The sequence below is a fragment of the Giraffa tippelskirchi genome, chromosome 7 (genome assembly GCF_054371585.1).
Source record: "Giraffa tippelskirchi isolate mGirTip1 chromosome 7, T2T-mGirTip1v1.2.pri, whole genome shotgun sequence".
NCBI lineage: Eukaryota > Metazoa > Chordata > Mammalia > Artiodactyla > Giraffidae > Giraffa > Giraffa tippelskirchi.
The window spans coordinates 113,513,637-113,533,368 of record NC_137281.1 but is presented as its reverse complement, the minus strand read 5'-3'; the positions used below and the strand labels follow the sequence as shown (position 1 = coordinate 113,533,368).

General features: G+C 38.2%; 1 protein-coding gene across 2 annotated transcripts in view; it reads right to left on the bottom strand.

The window, feature by feature from the left end:
- Positions 1 to 19,732, bottom strand: part of ADAM10 (ADAM metallopeptidase domain 10) — a 138,422-nt gene that overhangs the window by 87,659 nt on the left and 31,031 nt on the right. For both annotated transcript variants that reach the window (XM_081510074.1, XM_081510072.1), the window contains one exon: positions 14,191 to 14,341. Coding sequence is in view for 1 of the 2 variants with exons in the window: in XM_081510072.1 (XP_081366198.1) it covers positions 14,191 to 14,341 (151 nt within the window). In the remaining variant the exon portion in view is untranslated. The remainder of the gene's footprint in view (positions 1 to 14,190; positions 14,342 to 19,732) is intronic.

Here is a 19,732-nt window from a genome sequence, read left to right as displayed (position 1 = left end):
TTGACAGAGTCTGCATCCAAATTATTTTTGTAAGACATGTTGCCAGTATTAATAGCAAATATTACTGTGAGTCAAATGGTACACTTTTTGAAACAGAAAAGTCCTTTTTCAAATTATCTTAAAGAAGCCACTACTTCCCCAACCCCCTGAAAAAGGATAAAACGTAAGATGCTGATAGAAAGGGAAAGAACAGTTAGCCCATGTGCACATCACTGGGCCAAACCTGAGGCATCCTCCACAGAAATTCTAGGGCTCTATAGTTTGAAAAACACAGTCTCAGGCTTTACTAATGGTCCTCAGGTAGACAGATTGCCCCAAATAAGCAAAAATAAACATACAAGATTCCTCAAGAATTACCAAGGAAGATAAAAGTGAAACTAAAACTGAAGTTTGTAGCAGTAAGTGCTATGATGAAAAACAAAGCAGGATAAAAGGACAGAATGGTAGAAGGAAACAAGGTGCTATTTTACAAAGGGTGGTAGGCAAGATTTCTCTGAATGGATGGCATTTGAGCAGAGATTTGAATGAAATGGAGGCTCAAGAGCCATGTGGCTATGGAGTGGAGGTGGGAAAGAGCTGTGAGCAGAAGAACTACACACACTGCGTGTTAGAGAAATATCACTTGGGCTGAAGTGGTATATAGAGGGGAGAGGGGAGGAGTTATGGTAAGAAAATAGAATATAGCACACAGAAGAGATCAAAATCTTTGTTCAGTTAATGAAGACCTGGGCAGCCAGCAAGTTATTATTTACGTGACAAACGCTGTCTAAAACATCTCCATGAATATATTTCTTCAAACTACAATATTCCTTGTGCCTGTTGGGGGAAATGAGAGGAAGGAAGGAGACTTGTCGTCCTGCTGCACATTCTCATTATCTCAAATCTCTCCTTTTAAAAGATAAAACTCCTCCCCCATGCTCCTCAAGGATTCTACTCCCGTACACATTTTTCTGCCCTTGTTACCTTTCCACATCCAGGGAGGCCTGAAGATTCAAACCCCTCCTCCAAGCCCACTCCTCCCAGGCTCTTCTCATTCAACTGCAACCACGCAAGCAGTTCAGGTCCCCTTTTATTTGGGTAAGTGGGTTCTACATTGAATTCTTATCCTCAGCCTCCCTCCCACTTAAGATAAAGTTTCTGATCAACAAGAGCTACTGCTGTTCTGCTATAGCAAAGTGTTTAATAGCTTTTTGATTTTGCATTGCTGATAATATCAACCTCTAAAAGAAAAGGAACACAATGATTAGAACTTCTACTTGAGATTTAATACTGATAAACTTTGAATAACTGGTTGATGATGAAGTAACAAGAACTTAAGAAGACAACACCATCATCTTATCATCATGGAGCTTGTTAAAACAAGAAACAAGAAAAAGCATAGGAGAGAAAGTAAGTTCTAAGTTCAGCCACTCATGCTCATGTCCGACTCTGCGACTCCATGGACTGCAGCACGCCACGCTTCCCTGTCCATCACCAACCCCCGGAGCTCGCTCAAACTCATGTCCATCGAGTCGGTGATGCCATCCAACCATCTCATCCTCTGACGTCTCCTTCTCCTCCCGCCTTCAATCTTTCCCAGCATCAGGGTCTTTTCCAAGGAGTCAGTTTTTCTCATCAGGTGGCCAAAGTATTGGAGTTTCAGCTTCAGCATCAGTCCTTCCAATGAATATTCTGTACTGATCTCCTTTAGGATGGACTTGTTGGATCTCCTTGCAGTCCAAGGGACCTTCAAGAGTCTTCTCCAACACCACAGTTCAAAAGCATCAGTTCTTCAGCACTCAGCTTTCTTTACAGTCCAACTCTCACATCCACACATGACTACTGGAAAAACAGCTTTGACTAGATGTACCTTTGTAGCAAAGGTTTTAATAAAGCAGATTTTTAAACATTCACAGAGAGTATGAGAAAAATCCCCTATTTGAGGACTTAAAATACATACAAGTGAAGCTGAATGACTGACCATGTCTCCAAAATGTCATCCAAGTTGGACAGAGTAACTTCTGAAGTCTCTAAGACAAACAATGTGAAAGGCTCACTGAGTTTAATAACAGGTATGAGTAAGCTACTGCTGAAAGCAAAACATTAAAAAATTAGAGGAGTCATGTCAGAACAATTTTATTATGGACAGTTGAAATGTGTTTGTATTTCTTACATTTAGGGAAAAACTAGCCAAGCTATACACAAAACATAACCAGGTCCTTGCATTCAATCACCACAGAATTAGTAGAGATGGTTTTTCAAAGATACTGGCCCAATATGCTTTTAACCAAAATGCCCAAAGATACACTGGTTATTATTATGAATCATTAGAAATTCAAACAAAAAAATGTTACTTCTTTACCCTTATACATGACTATGAAGTCCCCAAATTTGAATTACTTTGTATAACTAGATCAGTGAGATCAAACAAAACTAGAGAAATTCAAAGAAGGATTAGTAACATGGACTATGAATACCGGTAATGTTTAGCAAGACAAAAGCAAAAAGCAGCAATTAACCACTCCCTTCCTCTAAACATTTTTTTCCCCTGGCTTCTAGGTATTATGCTCTCAGGTTTTCTACTTTTCTTACCACTCTTCAGTTTTTGCACCCCCTCCTCCACTTACAACTTAAAATATTGGCATTCAGCAGCACTTCAGCAACTGGGCCCTCTTCATAAACTTCACATAATATGTCAAAAACCGAACGTCTGACCTCTCCTCAAAACTTATAGCTGTTCCAGTATCCTATCTCAGTAAATGGCTCCAGCAGTCACCCAATTGCTCAAACTAGAAAAAGTCATCCTCGACTCCTTCTCTTAGGACCTCACTATGTATCAACCAAGCCCAATAAATTTTACCTTCAAAATATCTCTCACATTTATCCACTCTCCTTCATCATCTCTAGTATCATCCTAATCCAGGCTACCACTTCTCATGAAGATATCTTAATGCCTTTAACGTTACTACTTTCCAAACTACTCTTCATCTGCAGCCAGACCAGACTTTTTACCTCATAAAGTTACTTACCATTAAAAATACTCCATGGCTAAGTAAAAAAACTATCACCATGACTTACATACACTCTCAAAGATCTGGCTCCTACTTATGTCAGCCAAACTCATGGGTTTGGGTAAACTCCGGGAGTTGGTGATGGACAGGGAGGCCTGGCGTGCTGCAATTCATGGGGTCGCAAAGAGTCGGACGCGACTGAGCGACTGAACTGAACTGAATGAGAAACCCTTCTCCCTCACATCTTAGGAACCAACCATACTGAAATTCCTTCAATTCAGTGAACATGAAGCTTCTTATCTCAGTATCTTCACACATGCTATTTCCTCTGTCTAATCACCTCCTTCTTTACTCATCCTTCCAGGATCCATTTAAAGTCATTTTCTAAGACCAGTGGCCTTCCCTGACCTGCAGACAAGATGGCATCTCCCTATGCTCCTACAGCAATCTTTTAAAACATTCCTAACATTTATCAGTGCTGTCATTCCTAATGTAATACCTCTATTTCTCATGAGTCCATAAACTCCTGAACAGTAAGAACTTCTCTTGTTCAGCCTCTCTATTCCTAGCAGCTACTAAAAGTGTCTGAAAGGGAATTCCCTGGCAATCTAGTGGTGAGAACTCCACAATTCCAGTGCCAGGGGCTCAGGTTCAACCTCTGGTTGGGGAACTAAGTTCCTACAAGCCATGTGGCACAACCAAAACTAAAACAAAAGTAAACAAAAATACCTGAAATATATTGGCTGCTTAATAAATATATAAAACAATGAAAGGATTGAAACAAAACATACAAGTGGACTTAGTAAATTATGGCATATTAAAACTAGAGAATCATCTCTTGCAGCTCAAATAAAAATAAAGGAAATATACAATACATTTGTTCATTCAATCCAAGGATCAAAATTCCATTTAACAGAATTTGTGATTTAGGGTTTAAAAAAAGAAAAAGACAAGTACTACTACTACATAACACAATTATTTGTCTAAGATTTAAGATTCCCATCACTCATTATCAGAGAAATGCAAATCAAAACCACAATGAGGTACCATCTCAAGCTGGTCAGAATGGCTGCCATCCAAAAATCTACAAACAATAAGTGTTGGAGAGGGTGTGAAGAAAAGCGAACCCTCTTACACTGTTGGTGGGACTACAAACTAGGACAGCCACTATGGAGAACAGTGAGGAGATTCCTTAAAAAACTGGAAATAGAACTGCCATATGACCCAGCAATCCCACTGCTGGGCATACACACCAAGGAAGCCAGAATTGAAAGACACACGTGTACCCCAATGTTCATCACAGCACTGTTTATAATAGCCAGGACATGGAAGCAACCTAGATGTCCATCAGCAGACGAATGGATAAGAAAGCTGTGGTACATATACACAATGGAATATTACTCAGCCATTAAAAAGAATATATTTGAATCAGTTCTAATGAGGTGGATGAAACTGGAGCATATTATAAAGAGTGAATTAAGCCAGAAAGAAAAACACCAATACAGTATACTAACACATATATATGGAATTTAGAAAGATGGTAACGATAACCCTATATGCGAGACAGCGAAAGAGACACAGATGTAAAGAACAGTCTTTTGGACTCTGTGGGAGAAGGCAAGGGTGGGATGATCTGAGAGAATAGCATTGAAACATGAATATTATCATATGTGAAACAGATCGCCAGACCAGGTTCGATGCATGAGACAGGGTCCTCAGGGCTGGTGCCCTGGGATGACCCAGAGGGATGGGATGGGGAGGGAGGGGGGAAGGGGGTTTAGGATGAGGAACACATGTAAACCCAAGGCTGACTGATGTAAATGTATGGCAAAAACCACTACTATATTGTAAAGTAATTAGCCTCAAATTAAAATACATAAATTTTAAAAAAAATAAGATTTAACATTCCTGATATGTTAGACTTTGTGTTTATATTTGATTTGTTGTTTCAGCATTATTCTCCCAGTACAGACTATTTTGGAACCTCACTAGTACAAAGTGACTAGGATTTAAGAAAATTTCAGAGATGCACACAACAATTCAAGTTTATCCCTAGAAACAAGTATCAGAAATATATGTCCATCTAAAAAAGCAGAAAAAACCTTGAACAGGTTATAATACAACCAAGTGAGGAATCTCAGTGTCCAGAAGCTACTTCAAATAGGAAGTATATACGTGATTATCAAAGATTTTTTATACCTATTTAATGCTTTAATGTTTTAAAATATTATATCACTTACAAGATTTCACTGATGCTTAATAAAACAACCAAACAGGCATAATATTACCAATAAACCAAACATATCTATTCAACACGGTTATATTAATATAAAGGATTTTCAGGTATAGTGAAATAGGATAAACATTAGTCATACACAATCCTTGCTATATTTTTAAGAGACAACACAACAGCTTAGAGGGGGCTTACTCACTTAAAGAACAGAAAAAAAAAAACAAAGTTGGCTATGAATCTGAATTTAGTCCGAGTTGGGGAGCTTATTTCACAAAAGACCACACTGCAAATGCAAAATTTTAGTGTGAAATATAACTTACAACTGAGGATTGTAATTGAAGAATCATGGATGGGCTTTCCTACTAGGCATCATCAACTCTAGAAACTCTGACATTCAATGTGCTATCAGATACAAGCCTGTTTTAGATCAACTTTCCAAAGAATTGAAAATAGTCAGAAAAACACTTTTACACTCTTATTTCCATTCCTTTTTCAAAAAGGGAGGAAGCTCAGTTTAAGTTTTTTTAAAAACTTCATCCTCTCTTTTACATAAATCCTACTTAGTGCTTAAAAACATGTAAAATAAAAATGCTTCATGTTAAAATCTTATCTAAGAAGCTAAGTTCAGAGCAATCATCAGCTTTCAATTTAACTTCTTCAACACAAAATTACATGAACATAACTAAGCTCTTCCTATTCTCATTTTAGTAAGTAACTCAAGTAGTCAGTGTAGCCTTCAGAGTTTCTAAAAAATATATTTGTTAGGCTTTTACTATCTGTGTAAGCATAAAGAATAGGATATCCTAGAAAATCCATTGCTGAGACAGAGTGGTGTGAAATAAAGTATATGCCAAAGGGCACTGTACCTGACATAAAGTTCAGTTCAGTTCAGTCGCTCAGTTGTGTCCGACTCCTTGCGACCCCATGAATTGCAGCACGCCAGGCCTCTCTGTACATCACCAACTCCCGGAGTCTACCCAAACCCATGTCCATCGACTTGGTGATGCCATCCAACCATCTCATCCTCTGTCGTCCCCTTCTCCTCCCGCCCCCAATCCTACCCAGCATTAGGGTCTTTTCCAATGAGTCAACCCTTCGCATGAGGTGCCCAAAGTATTGGAGTTTCAGCTTCAACATCAGACCTTCCAATGAACACCCAGGATTGATCTCTTTTAGGATGGATTGATTGGATCTCCTTGCAGTCCAAGGGACTCTCAAGAGTCTTCTCCAACACCACAGTTCAAAAGCATCAATTCTGCGGCGCTCAGCTTTCTTCACCGTCCAACTCTCACATCCATACATGACCACTGGAAAAACCATAGCCTTGACTAGACGGACTTTTGTTGGCAAAGTAATGTCTCTGCTTTTAAATATGCTATCTAGGTTGGTCATAACCTTCCTTCCAAGGAGTAAGCGTCTTTTAATTTCATGGCTGCAGTCACCATCAGCAGTGATTCTGGAGCCCAAAAAACTAAAGTCTGACACTGTTTCCACTGTTTCCCCATCTATTTCCCACGAAGTGATGGGACCAGATGCCATGATCTTAGTTTTCTGAACGTTAAGCTTTAAGCCAACTTTTTGACTCTCCTCCTTCACCTTCATCCAGAGGCTCTTTAGTTCTTCTTCACTTTCTGCCATAAGGGTGGTGTCATCTGCCTATCTGAGGTTATTTACATTTCTCCTGGCAATCTTGATTCCAGCTTGTGTTTCTTCCAGACCAGCGTTTCTCATGATGTACTCTGCATATAAGTTAAATAGGCAAGGTGACAATATACAGCCTTGACGTACTCCTTTTCCTGTTTGCAACCAGTCTGTTGTTCCATGTCCAGTTCTAACTGTTGCTTCCTGACCTGCATACAGGTTTCTCAAGAGACAGGTCAGGTGGTCTGGTATATCCATCTCTTTCAGAATTTTCCACAGTTTATTGTGATCCACACAGTCAAAGGCTTTGGCATAGTCAATAAAGCAGAAATAGATGTTTTTCTGGAACTCACTTGCTTTTTTGATGATCCAGCGGATGTTGGCAATTTGATCTCTGGTTCCTCTGCCTTTTCTAAACCCAGCTTGAACGTCTAGAAGTTCACAGTTCACATATTGCTGAAGCCTGGCTTGGAGAATTTTGAGCATTACTTTACTAGCGTGTGAGATGAGTGCAATTATTACAGACTAGATAGTGTTTGCAGAGAAGGCAATGGCACCCCACTCCAGTACTCTTGCCTGGAAAATCCCATGGATGGAGGAGCCTGGTAGGCTGCAGTCCATGGTGTCAGAGTCGGACAGGACTGAGTGACTTCACTTTCACTTTTCACTTTCATGCACTGGAGAAGGAAATGGCAACCCACTCCAGTGTTCTTGCCTGGAGAATCCCACGGATGGAGGAGACTGGTGGGCTGCCATCTATGGGGTTGCACACAGTCGGACAAGACTGAAGCAACTTAGCAGCAGCAGATAGTGTTTGAGGTTTTTTTTTTTTTTTTTTAGTTACTTGGCTGTTACTAACATATTTTGTACAATTTTAAAGTAGAAGAGACCTTAAACATTATCTCATCCAAACGTCAAGGTTTTACTAACGAGCAAACTAAGGCTCAAAAGAAATCTCTAGATAACACATATCAGGTCACAGGGGAACACCAATCAGTCTCTAAATTACCACAATCCTCCTTTCTCTATCTAGTACAAAAAAATACACACACACACACACAAGAAAAAAATGAAATTTCATAATGTATATGAGTCAAACTATTATGCTATACACCTTAAATTTATACAGTGCATGTGTGCGTGCTCAGTCACTTCAGTCATGTCCAATTCTGCAACACTATGGACCATAGCCCTCTGTCCATGGGATTCTCCAGGCAAGAATCCTGGAATGGATTGCTGTGTCCTCCTCCAAGGGATCTTCCTGACCCAGGGATCGAACCCACATCTCCTGCACTGCAGGCAAATTCTCACTCAGCCACCAGAGAAGCCCCCATGTCAATTACATCTCAATAAAACTGCAAGGGGGAAGAAAAGAGCAATGCTTTTTCATAAAATTGTCAGAAATGGCCTTTAGGCTTAAAGAACCTTGACATTTCTTCACTGGTATTTGTAAACCTGGGATACGGTACACCCTTTCTTTTTTTTTTTTTTTGACATTGAACAAGTTTCTTTTTATTTTTTAATTAATTTATTTTAATTGGAGGCTAATTACTTTACAATATTGTACTGGTTTCTGCCATACATTGACATGAATTACCCATAGGTACGCCCTTTCTTTTTTAGGAAACTTGGAAGACAGGTTGAAAGAAGTGTGTTCATGTGCCTAGGCATAAAAACAAACAGAACAAAGAATAACTTAAATATTGAAACATGTGTACACATACTCACATACCCATACGCCAAAGAAGCTGTGCTTATACCCCAAACTAACATTCTGTATATGGTGGGGTAGGAGAAGAGACTTAGTAGAAAATCTGTAATTATACTTATCGAGGTCATTTTTACAGGTCTATTTCAAGGAAAAAGAGAAATAAAACTATCAGATCATCACATTTTTAATTAAAGTACGTTAGAAGGTAGTGACAATAACCATGTTTTAGGGCACAAACTCTGAGACAGCGTGACTATACAAGTATAATAATTGAGACAAAAAAATAAAATTTCTGAATTCAAATCTATTCTAGAAAATGCAGTTCATGTATATAATTAACTAAACAGATTTCTGTTAAAAGTACCTAACATAACCACTTATACACAGAGTGAGATTTCTTGGATCCAGGTTCTTTCTGAGTGCCTCAGTCAGAAGTTCTCCCTCCTTTGAACATCAATAGCATTCTATCTGTAAAGCACCATATCACATTTTCTTCTTATACAATGACTGACGTTCATCTTGCAGCTTCTATTAGAATAACGAAATAACAGCATGTACTTACACCCTCTCTCTCAGTTATTCTAACCCACATTCAAAAAAACAGAAGGATCTAAGATTTGGTTTTGCCATATGTCCAATATGAAATATGTAATGGAGTTAATAAAAATCTAGCAATGTAATAGAAATGTGATATCCAACCAAAGGCAGCTAGAATCTCTACTTTTCCTTTTAGCAGTTACACCATATTTGCGATAAAGCATTAAATTTATTTTGAGATAGCCACTAAAAACAGAAGGATTAATGACTGCTTACTATTTCATGGTACCAATAAGAATGGGTAATTAAAATTTTCTCTGACGTTAAGGGTCATAAAAACTTATATGAATTGCCATAATCAGAATTTTTATCTCGAAGCACAGATCCTAAAATCAACTTTTTTCTCCTTCAAATTAGACATGTAACTTGAAAGTGCTTTTTTTTATACTGATCAATGCTTTGTAATATGGAAATTAAGTAAACCATTTATTTCCATTTGCAAAATACTTTAAGTATCACAGCATTTGCTATAATCTTATTTTTCCATCCACTGAAATCTTTGAGTATCTGAAAGGGTAAATAGTGGACACACTAAATAATAGCAGGTATCTTGCCTGTGAGGAAGAAAACAGTTACAGAAAAATAAACAAGAAATAAACACATGAAAAGGAAGAAATATCGAATCAAATGCCAATGGTACAGATAAGTAATTTACAAGTTTAGAGTAAGGTATAAATAAAGCTTCAAAGAAGCAGAATTTGAATTCTGCAGTAAGATGATCAGAATTTATTTAAGATAAATAACACAGGGAACAAACCTATACATAATACTCAGCAATGAGAAGCTCATTCTGAATGAAACAGACACTTGATTTTGGGAAGTGGAATGAAATAAGTTTAGAATTGAGTTGAATTAATTTACAAAGAATCTCTGAATTAATTTACAAAGACGGATGGGACTTGGTGGTGAGTTCTGACAAAATGTGGTCAACTGGAGAAGGGAATGGTAAACCACTTAAGTATTCTTCGTTTGAAATCCCACGGACAGTATGAAAAGGAAAAAAGATAGGACACTGAAAGATGAACTCCCCAGGTTGGTAGGTGCTCAATATGCTACTAGAGATCAGTGGAGAAATAACTCCAGAAAGAATGAAGAGACGGAGTCAAAGCAAAAACAACACCCAGATGTGACTGATGATAGAAGCAAGGTCTGGTACTGTAAAGAGCAATATTGCATAGGAACCTGGAATGTTAGGTCCATGAATTAAGGCAAATTGGAAGCAGTCAAACAGGAGACGGCAAGAGTGAACATCGACATTTTAGGAATCAGCAAACTAAAATGGACTGGAATGGGTGAATTTAACTCAGAGGACCATTATATCTACTACTGTGGGCAAGAATCCCTTCGAAGAAATGGAGAAGCCATCATAGTCAACAAAAGAGTTTGAAATGCAGTACTTGGATGCAATCTCCGAATCGACAGAATGATCTCTGTTCTTTTCCAAGGCAAACCATTCAATATCACAGTAATCCAAGTCTATGCCCCAACCAGCAATGCTGAAGAAGCTGGAGTTGAACACTTCTCTGAAGACCTACAAGACCTTTTAGAACCGACATCCAAAAAAGATGTCCTTTTCATTATAGGGGACTGGAAAGCAAAAGTAGGAAGTCAAGAAACACCTGGAGTAACAGGCAAATTTGGCGTTGGAGTACAGAATGAAGCAAGACAAAGGCTAATAGAGTTTTGTCAAGAGAATGCACTGGTCATAGCAAATACCCTCTTCCAACAACACAAGAGAATACTCTACACATGGACATCACCAGATGGCCAACACCGAAATCAGATTGATTATATCCTTTGCAGCCAAAGATGGAGAAGCTCTATACAGTCAGTAAAAACAAGACTGGGAGTTGACTGTGGCTCAGATCATGAACTCCGTATTTCCAAAATCACACTTAAACTGAAGAAAGTAGGTAAAACCACAAGACCGTTCAGGTATGACCTAAATCAAATCCCTTAAAATTATACAGTGGAAGTGAGAAATAGATTTAAGGGACTAGATCTAATAGAAAAGTGCCTGATGAACTATGGACGGAGGTTCATGACATTATATAGGAGACAGGGATCAAGATCATCCCCAAGAACAAGAAATGCAAAAAACCAAAATGGCTGACTGAGGAGGCCTTACAAATAGTTGGGAAAAGAAGAGAAGGGAAAAGCAAAGGAGAAAAGGAAAGATATACCAAGATATACCCATTTGAATGCACAGTTCCAAAGAATGGCAAGGAGAGATAAGAAAGCCTTCCTCAGTGATCAGTGCAAAGAAATAGAGGAAAACAACAGAATGGGAAAGGCCAGAGATCTCTTCAAGAAAATTAGAGATACCAAGGGAACATTTCATACAAAGATGGGCTCAATAAAGGACAGAAATGGTATGGACCTAATACAAGCAGGAGATACTAAGAGAAGAGGTGGCAAGAATACACAGAAGAACTGTACATAAAAGATCTTCACGACCCAGATAATCACGATGGTGTGATCACTCACCGAGAACCAGACATCCTGGAATGTAAAGTCAAGCAGGCCTTAGGAAGCATCACTACGAACAAAGCTAGAGGAGGTGATGGAGTTCCAGTTGAGCTATTTCAAATCCTAAAAGATGACGATGCTGTGAAAGTGCTGCACTCAATGTGCCAGCAAATATGGAAAACTCAGCACTGGCCACAGGACTGGAAAAGGTCAGTTTTCATTTCAATCCCAAAGAAAGGCAATGCCAAAGAATGCTCAAACTACCACACAACTGCACTCAACCTCACACGATAGTAAAACAATGCTCAAAATTTTTCCAGATGTTCAAGCTGGGTTTAGAAAAGGCAGAGGAACCAGAGATCAAATTGCCAACATCCGCTGGATCATCAAAAAAGCAAGACAGTTCCAGAAAAACATCTATTTCTGCTTTATTGACTATGCCAAAGCCTTTGACTGTGTGGATCACAATAAACTGTGGAAAATTCTGAAAGAGATGGATATACCAGACCACCTGACCTGTCTCTTGAGAAACCTGTATGCAGGTCAGGAAGCAACAGTTAGAACTGGACATGGAACAACAGACTGGTTCCAAACAGGAAAAGGAGTACGTCAAGGCTGTATATTGTCACCCTGCTTATTTAACTTATATGCAGAGTACATCATGCGAAATGCTGGTCTGGAAGAAACACAAGCTGGAATCAAGATTGCCAGGAGAAATATCAATAACCTCAGATAGGCAGATGACACCACCCTTATGGCAGAAAGTGAAGAAGAACTAAAGAGCCTCTGGATGAAAGTGAAAGAGGAGAGTGAAAAAGTTGGCTTAAAGCTCAACATTCCGAAAACTAAGACCATGGCATCCGGTCCCATCACTTCATGGCAAATACATGGGGAAAACGTGGAAACAGTGTCGGAGTTTATTTTTTGGGGCTCCAAAATCACTGCTGATGGTGACTGCAGCCATGAAATTAAAAGACGCTTACTCCTTGGAAGGATGATTATGACCAACCTAGACAGCATATTAAAAAGCAGAGACATTACTTTGCCAACAAAGGTCCGTCTAGTCAAGGCTATGGTTTTTCCAGTAGTCACGTATGGATGTGAGAGTTGGACTAGGTAAAGAAAGCTGAGCACTGAAGAGTTGATGCTTTTGAACTGTGGTGTTGGAGAAGACTCTTGACAGCCCCTTGGACTGCAAGGAGATCCAACCAGTCCATCCTAAAGGAGATCAGTCCTTAGTGTTCATTGGAAGGACTGATGTTGAAGCTGAAACTCCAATACTTCGGCCACCTCATGCGAAGAGCTGACTCATTGGAAAAGACCCTGATGCTGGGAAAGACTGAAGGCAGGAGGAGAAGGGGACGACAGAGGATGAGATGGTTGGATGGCATCACTGACTCAATGGACATGAGTTTGGTTAAACTCCGGGAGTTGGTGATGGACAGCAAAGCCTGGTGTGCTGTGGTCCATGGGGTCATCAAGAGTCAGACACAACTGAGCAACTGAAATAAACTGAAGTGAACTGAACAAAGAATCCTGAAAACCAAGCTAAGAAATCTGGCTAACAATCATTAATTAAAGACTCTAGAGCAGTGAGTTGACATGAAAAAGAAAGCATTTAAGGAAAAGTCATCTTGCAGCAATACTTAGAATAGTTTTAAGGATAAATGAAATGGAAGCTGGGAAACCTACTAGGAGGTGAATAATAAGTCAGGGTCACACCTGTAGAAAATACAAAAGGAATAGGTTTATTCATTACAGCAGGCAAAGCAGAAAGTCTGACAAAGAATACTTAAATATTTTGTATCTAAGTACTCCTAATAGACAAAGAAAAAAATATAGGGTTTTGAGTCAGCCACGTCTGGGTCAAATCTGTGCTATTAATTTTTTTTTTTGGCTGCACTGTACAGCACACAGGATTGTAGTTGCTGGATCAGGGATAAAACCTGTGCCCTCCACACTGGGAACAGAATCTTAACCAATGGACCACCAGGGAAGTCCCTGTGTTATATAACTTTAAAGCAGTTATTTAACTTCTCTAAGTCTTAAGTTTCCTTGGATATAAAAGATTTACCTTCTTTGGATGTTGAGAGAGTAAATAAGAAAATACATATAAATCTACAAGTTGTCATTTTAGAGCTGATAAAATTGAGTTAATGAAAAATTAAATGACATTCAATGGCCTACAACCAGCTACTTTCACTGTTGGCACCAGAGAATAGACATATAGGACATAAAACACATAAAAAATAGTTGGGAATCACAAACACAGACTCTTCTTTAAAGACACATACTCTAATAATACAACTGAGGATCTGATTCATAAACTTAAAAACATTTAAATGTGACTGTTTCCTTAACAATATAAAAAGGGCAATCTGTTTTAAAAGAAAATAATTTTTAATGTACACACCAAATTCCAGTGTAGGCTGAACTTACAAATGGGGACCTTTCCATTAGAGAGGGAAAATTAAAGGTATAAATTTCTTCTCTTAACATACATTGAATACACTGGAACTTCAGACACAATCAGCAATAAATTTACTTACCTTCCATGAGCATGAAAATCTAGGCGTAAAAACTGGTCCTCATGTGAGACTGCTCTTTTGGCACGCTGGTGTTTTTGGTGTAATGAATCCACATCATATGATAATGCTTCATAATGTCTAATGTATTTATTTAAAGGATTTCCATACTGACCTACAAAAAATAAACAGTTTGAATTAATATCATCTTATGGTTTATTCTAGTTCTAAAATGACTCCACAATTATTCTGTATTAAACAACTGTTTCACCAATCTTAATACTTTATTTTCATAAACATTTTTTTAATTTTTTGTTTTTGTTTGTGGTCACATCACGGCATATGGGATCTTAGTTCCCTGACCAGCGATCAACGCCGTGCTTCCTGCAAGTGGAAGCAGAGTCTTAACCCTGGATCACCAGGGAAGTCCCTAAAAGCTTACTATAATGGGAATCTTAACCACACACACAAGTTTTGATTTTAGCCATAGGTTTGTCTAGGATGTCCTTAATCAAGCTGAGGAAGGTCTCTTTTATTTATACTTTACTGATAAAAACCACCAGGAAGAGATGTTGATCTCTGTCTGCATCTGTTAAGATGATTATAATAGATAATCAATAAAGACCTACTCTATAGCACTAGGAACTATACCTATATGGGAAAAGAATTTGAAATATATATACATATATTTATGAATAAATGAATCACTTTGACATACACCTGAAACTAGCACAACATTGTAAATCAACTATATTGCAATAAAAATAAGTAAATAATTTTTTAAAAAGATGATTGTATGTCTTTTTTCTTTTTAGTTTATTAATATGTAAAATCAAACTGACTTATTTTCATGGGCAGAAGAACTAAACAGACATTTCTCCAAAGAAGACATACAGATGGCCAACAGACACATGGAAAGATGTTCAACATCACTAATTACTGGGGCTTCCCTGATGGCTCAGCAGGTAAAGAATCCGCCTGCCAGTGCAGGGGACACAACTTTGATCCCTGGTCTGGAAAGACTTCACATGCTGCAGAGCAACTAAGCCTGTGTAACACAACTACTGAGCCTGTGTTCTAGGGCTCCTGAGCCAGGCACAGCTACTGAGCCTGCATGTCCTAGAGCCTGTGCTCTGTAACAAGACAAGTCATAGCAATGAGAAGCCCTGGTACCACAACAAAGGGTAGCCCCCACTTTCCCACCACTAGAGAAAACCCACATGAGGTAAAGAATACCAAGTGAAACCAAAAATAAATAATATATTAAAAAAATTTTAAGGTCTACAAATAACAAATGCTAAAGAAGAGGGAACTCTGCTACACTGTTGGTAGGAACCTAAGTTGACATAGCAGATACAGAGAATAGTATGGAGATTCCTCAAAAAACTAAAACTAGAATTTCTATATGACCCAGCAATCTTACTCCTGGGCATATATCTGTACAAAACTGTAATTCAGGATAGCAGCAGCAGCACATATATAAAATGGAATCTGACTTAGCTATAAAAGAGAACAAAACAACGCCTTTTAGAGCAACATGGATAGAACTAGAGAATATCATACTAAGTGAAGTTAAGTCAGAAAAAGAAAGACAAATATCGTATGATATCACTTATATGTGGACAGACTCACAGACACAGAGAACAGACTTGAGGCTGCCAGGGGTGGGGAAGGAGGAGGGATGGATTAAGTGGGAGCTTGAGGTTAGCAGAGGCAAACCATTATACACTGAAGAGATAAACAAGGTCTTACTGTATAGTATAAGGAACTGTATTCAATATCCTATGATAAACATAATGGGAAAGAATTTTAAAAAAAGACTGCATATATATATGTATAACTGAATCACTATGCTGTACAGCTGAAATTAACAAAACACTATAAATCAGCTATACTTCAATTTTTTAAAACTTGTTGATTTTCTAATGTTAAACTACCCTTGTATTACCAAAATAAATTCAACTTGATTATAGTATATTGTGTTTTATAATATTGTTAGATTTGATATAATTTTGTTTAGAATTTTTATTATGTATGTTCACGAGAGACACTAGTCTGTAGTTTTCTTGGACTGTCTGGCAAGTTTTGGTCTCAATATAAAAAAACATTTTGAAAGTATTACCTCTTCTTCAATTTTCTGGACAAATTTATGTGGAACTGGTATTATTTCCTCCTTAAATGTTTGATAGAATTCACCAGTGAAGCCATCTTAGCCTGGAGTTTTCTTTGTGAAAAGTTATTAACGACATAAACTTGATACATAAACAGCTATTCTGGTTATCTATTTCTTGAGTGACCTTTGGTAAGAATTTGTCCATTTCACCTAAGTTTTTGAAGTTATGGAAATAAAGCTGTTCATAATATTCCCTCATTATGTTTTTTAATATCTTCGGAATCTATAGTAATGTTACCTCCCTCATTCCAGATATCAGTAATCTGTATCTTCTCTCTTTGGGTCCTAATCAAGATAGCTAGAGATTTATTGATTTGACTGATCTTCTCAAGAACCACCTTTTATTTCCTTTTATTTTCCTTCATTATTTTCCTCTTTCTTTTTCTTAATTTTCAATTTGATCTCTATTTCTTTCCTTCCACTTACTTTGAGTTGAATCACTCTTCTTTTTTTAGTGAAGACCATTGATTAAAGTTTTCATTCCAATCCCAAAGAAAGGCAATGCCAAAGAATGTTCAAACTACTTCACAGCTGCACTCATCTCACACACTAGCAAAGCAATGCTCAAAATTCTTCAAGCTAGGCTTCAATAGTATGTGAACTGAGAACTTCCAGATGTTCAAGCTGGATTTAGAAAAGGCCGAGGAACCAGAGATCAAATTGCCAACATCCGATGGATCATTGAAAATGCAAAAGAATTCCAGAAAAACATCTACTTCTGCTTCACTGACTATGCTAAAGCCTTTGACTGTGTGGATCACAACACTGTGGAAAATTCTTCAAGACATGGGAATACCACACCACCTGATCTGCCTCCTGAGAAACCTGTATGCAGGTCAAGAAGTAACAACAGTTAGAACTGGACATGGAACAACAGACTGGTTCCAAGTTCGGAAAGGAGTACGTCAAGACTCTATACTGTCACCCTGCTTATTTAACTTATATTCAGTGAACGTCATGTGAAATGCCAGGCTGGATGAAGCACAAGATGGAATCAAGATTGCAGAGAGAAACATCAATAACCTCAGATATGCAGATGACACCACCCTTATGGCAGAAAGCAAAGAGAACTAAAGAGCCTCTTGATGAAAGTGAAAGTGAAAAAGCTGGCTTAAAACTTAACATTCAAAAAAGATCATGGCATCTGGTCCCATCACTTCAAGGCAAATAGATGGGGAAAAAATGGAAACAGTGACAGACTTTATTTTCTTGGGCTCCAAAATCACTGCAGATGGTGACTGCAGCCATGAAATTTAAAGATGCTTACTCCTTGAAAGAAAAGCTACGACAAACCTGGACAGCGTATTAAAAAGCAGAGACATTACTATGCCAACAAAGGTCTGTCTACTCAATGCTATGGTTTTTCCAGTAGTCATGTATGGATGTGAGAGTTGGACCATAAAGAAGGCTGAGTGCCAAAGAATTGATGCTTTTGAACTGTAGTGTTAGAGAAGACTCTTGAGAGTCCACTGGACTGCAAAGAGGCCAAACCAGTCCATCTTAAAGGAAATCAGTCCTGAATATTCATTCATTGGAAGGACGGATTCTCAAGCTGAAGCTCCAATACTTTGGCCACCTGATGGGAAGAGCTGACTCATGAGAAAAGACCCTGATGCTGGGAAAGACTGAAGGCAGGAGGAGAAGAGGATGACAGCGGACGAGAAGGTTGGATGGCATCACCAACTCAATGGACATGAGATTGAGCAAGCTCCAGGAGAGAGTGAAGTACAGAGAAGCCTGGCATGCTACAGTCCATGGGGTCTCAAAGAGTCAGACATGACTGAGCAACTGAACAACAATGATTTAAGACTTCTGTATTCAGGTATTTTCTTTTCTATCCAGGTGCTGTTAAGTGTCCCCTTAATACTCTTTAGCAGCATCCCACAGATTCTGTTATGCTGTGTTACCATTTTCATTCTCTTCAATATACTTTCTTATTTCCTTTTTAATTTCTTCTACAATTCATATGCTATTTAGAAGCCTGTTATTTAGATTCTGTTAATAAATGAGGAATTTTTCAGTTATCTTTCTGTTACTGACCTCTAATTTAATTCTACTATACCCAGAGAACATACTTTGTATGACAATCCTTTTAAATACACTGAGATTTATTTTATGACCAAGAATATGGTCTATCCTTGCAAATGTTTCATGCACAGCTGAAAAGAATGTATATTCTACTGTTAATGGATGAGTATTCCAGAAATGTCAACCTCTGCACATATTGAGTACAGTGTTACATAAACGACAACCAGGTCAATTGGCTTACAGTGTTGTTTAGTCTTCTATATCCTTCATGATTTTCTACCTACCTGTTCTAATACTAACAGAAAGGCACTGAAATCTGTCTGTGTTATGGCTTTTTCTATTTCTCCTGGCAGTTCTTTGCTTAATTGATTTTTGAAGTTCTATTATTATGTGCATAAATGTTAATGATTTTGTGCCTTTTGAATTCACTCCTTTATCATTTTCAGATGATCTTCTTTATTCTTTGTAATAGTCTATGTTCTAAAATCTACTTTGTCTGGTACTAATAAAACCACTTCCATTTTTTTTGTTTTTTGACTAGCATGGTCTCTTTCTCTTCCATCCTTTTCTTTTTAGCCTATTTGTCCCTACGTATCGGAGAAGGCGATGGCACCCCACTCCAGTACTCTTGCCTGGAAAATCCCATGGACGGAGGAGCCTGGTAGGCTACAGTCCATGGGGTCGCTAAGAGTCAGACACGACTGAGCGACTTCCCTTTCACTTTTCACTTTCATGCATTGGAGAAGGAAATGGCAGCCCACTCCAGTGTTCTTGCCTGGAGAATCCCAGGGACAGAGGAGCCTGGTGGGCTGCCGTCTATGGGGTCGCACAGAGTCGGACACGACTGAAGCGACTTAGCAGCAGCAGCAGCAGTCCCTACGTATTTAATGCAAGTTCACTGTAGGCAGCACAGAGTTGGGTCTTGCTTTTTTGTCCAATCTTTTAATTAGGGTGTTTAGATCATTTACATTTAAAGTAGTTACTAATGTGGTTAAGTTTAAGGCTATCATATTGCTATTTATGTTTGTCCCATCTGTTCTTTACTCCCTTCTCCTTTCTCAGGATTAATTATTTTTTTATGATTCTCTTTTTATTTCTTTACTAGCTTATTAGCAAAACTCTCTGGTTATTTTAGTGGTTGCTTTAGGGCCTATAAGTAAACATCTTTAACTTAGTCTACCTTCAAATGATATTATAGCACTTCAGGTATAAAAACCTGACATTATTATATTTTCATTCCTCTCCTCCTAATGTCATCACATACTTTATTCACTTATATCTGATGAAGTCCACAATACACTGCTAATGTTTGGTTTAAAGAGACAATTATCTTTTAAAGAGATTTAAATAACAAGAAAAAAATCT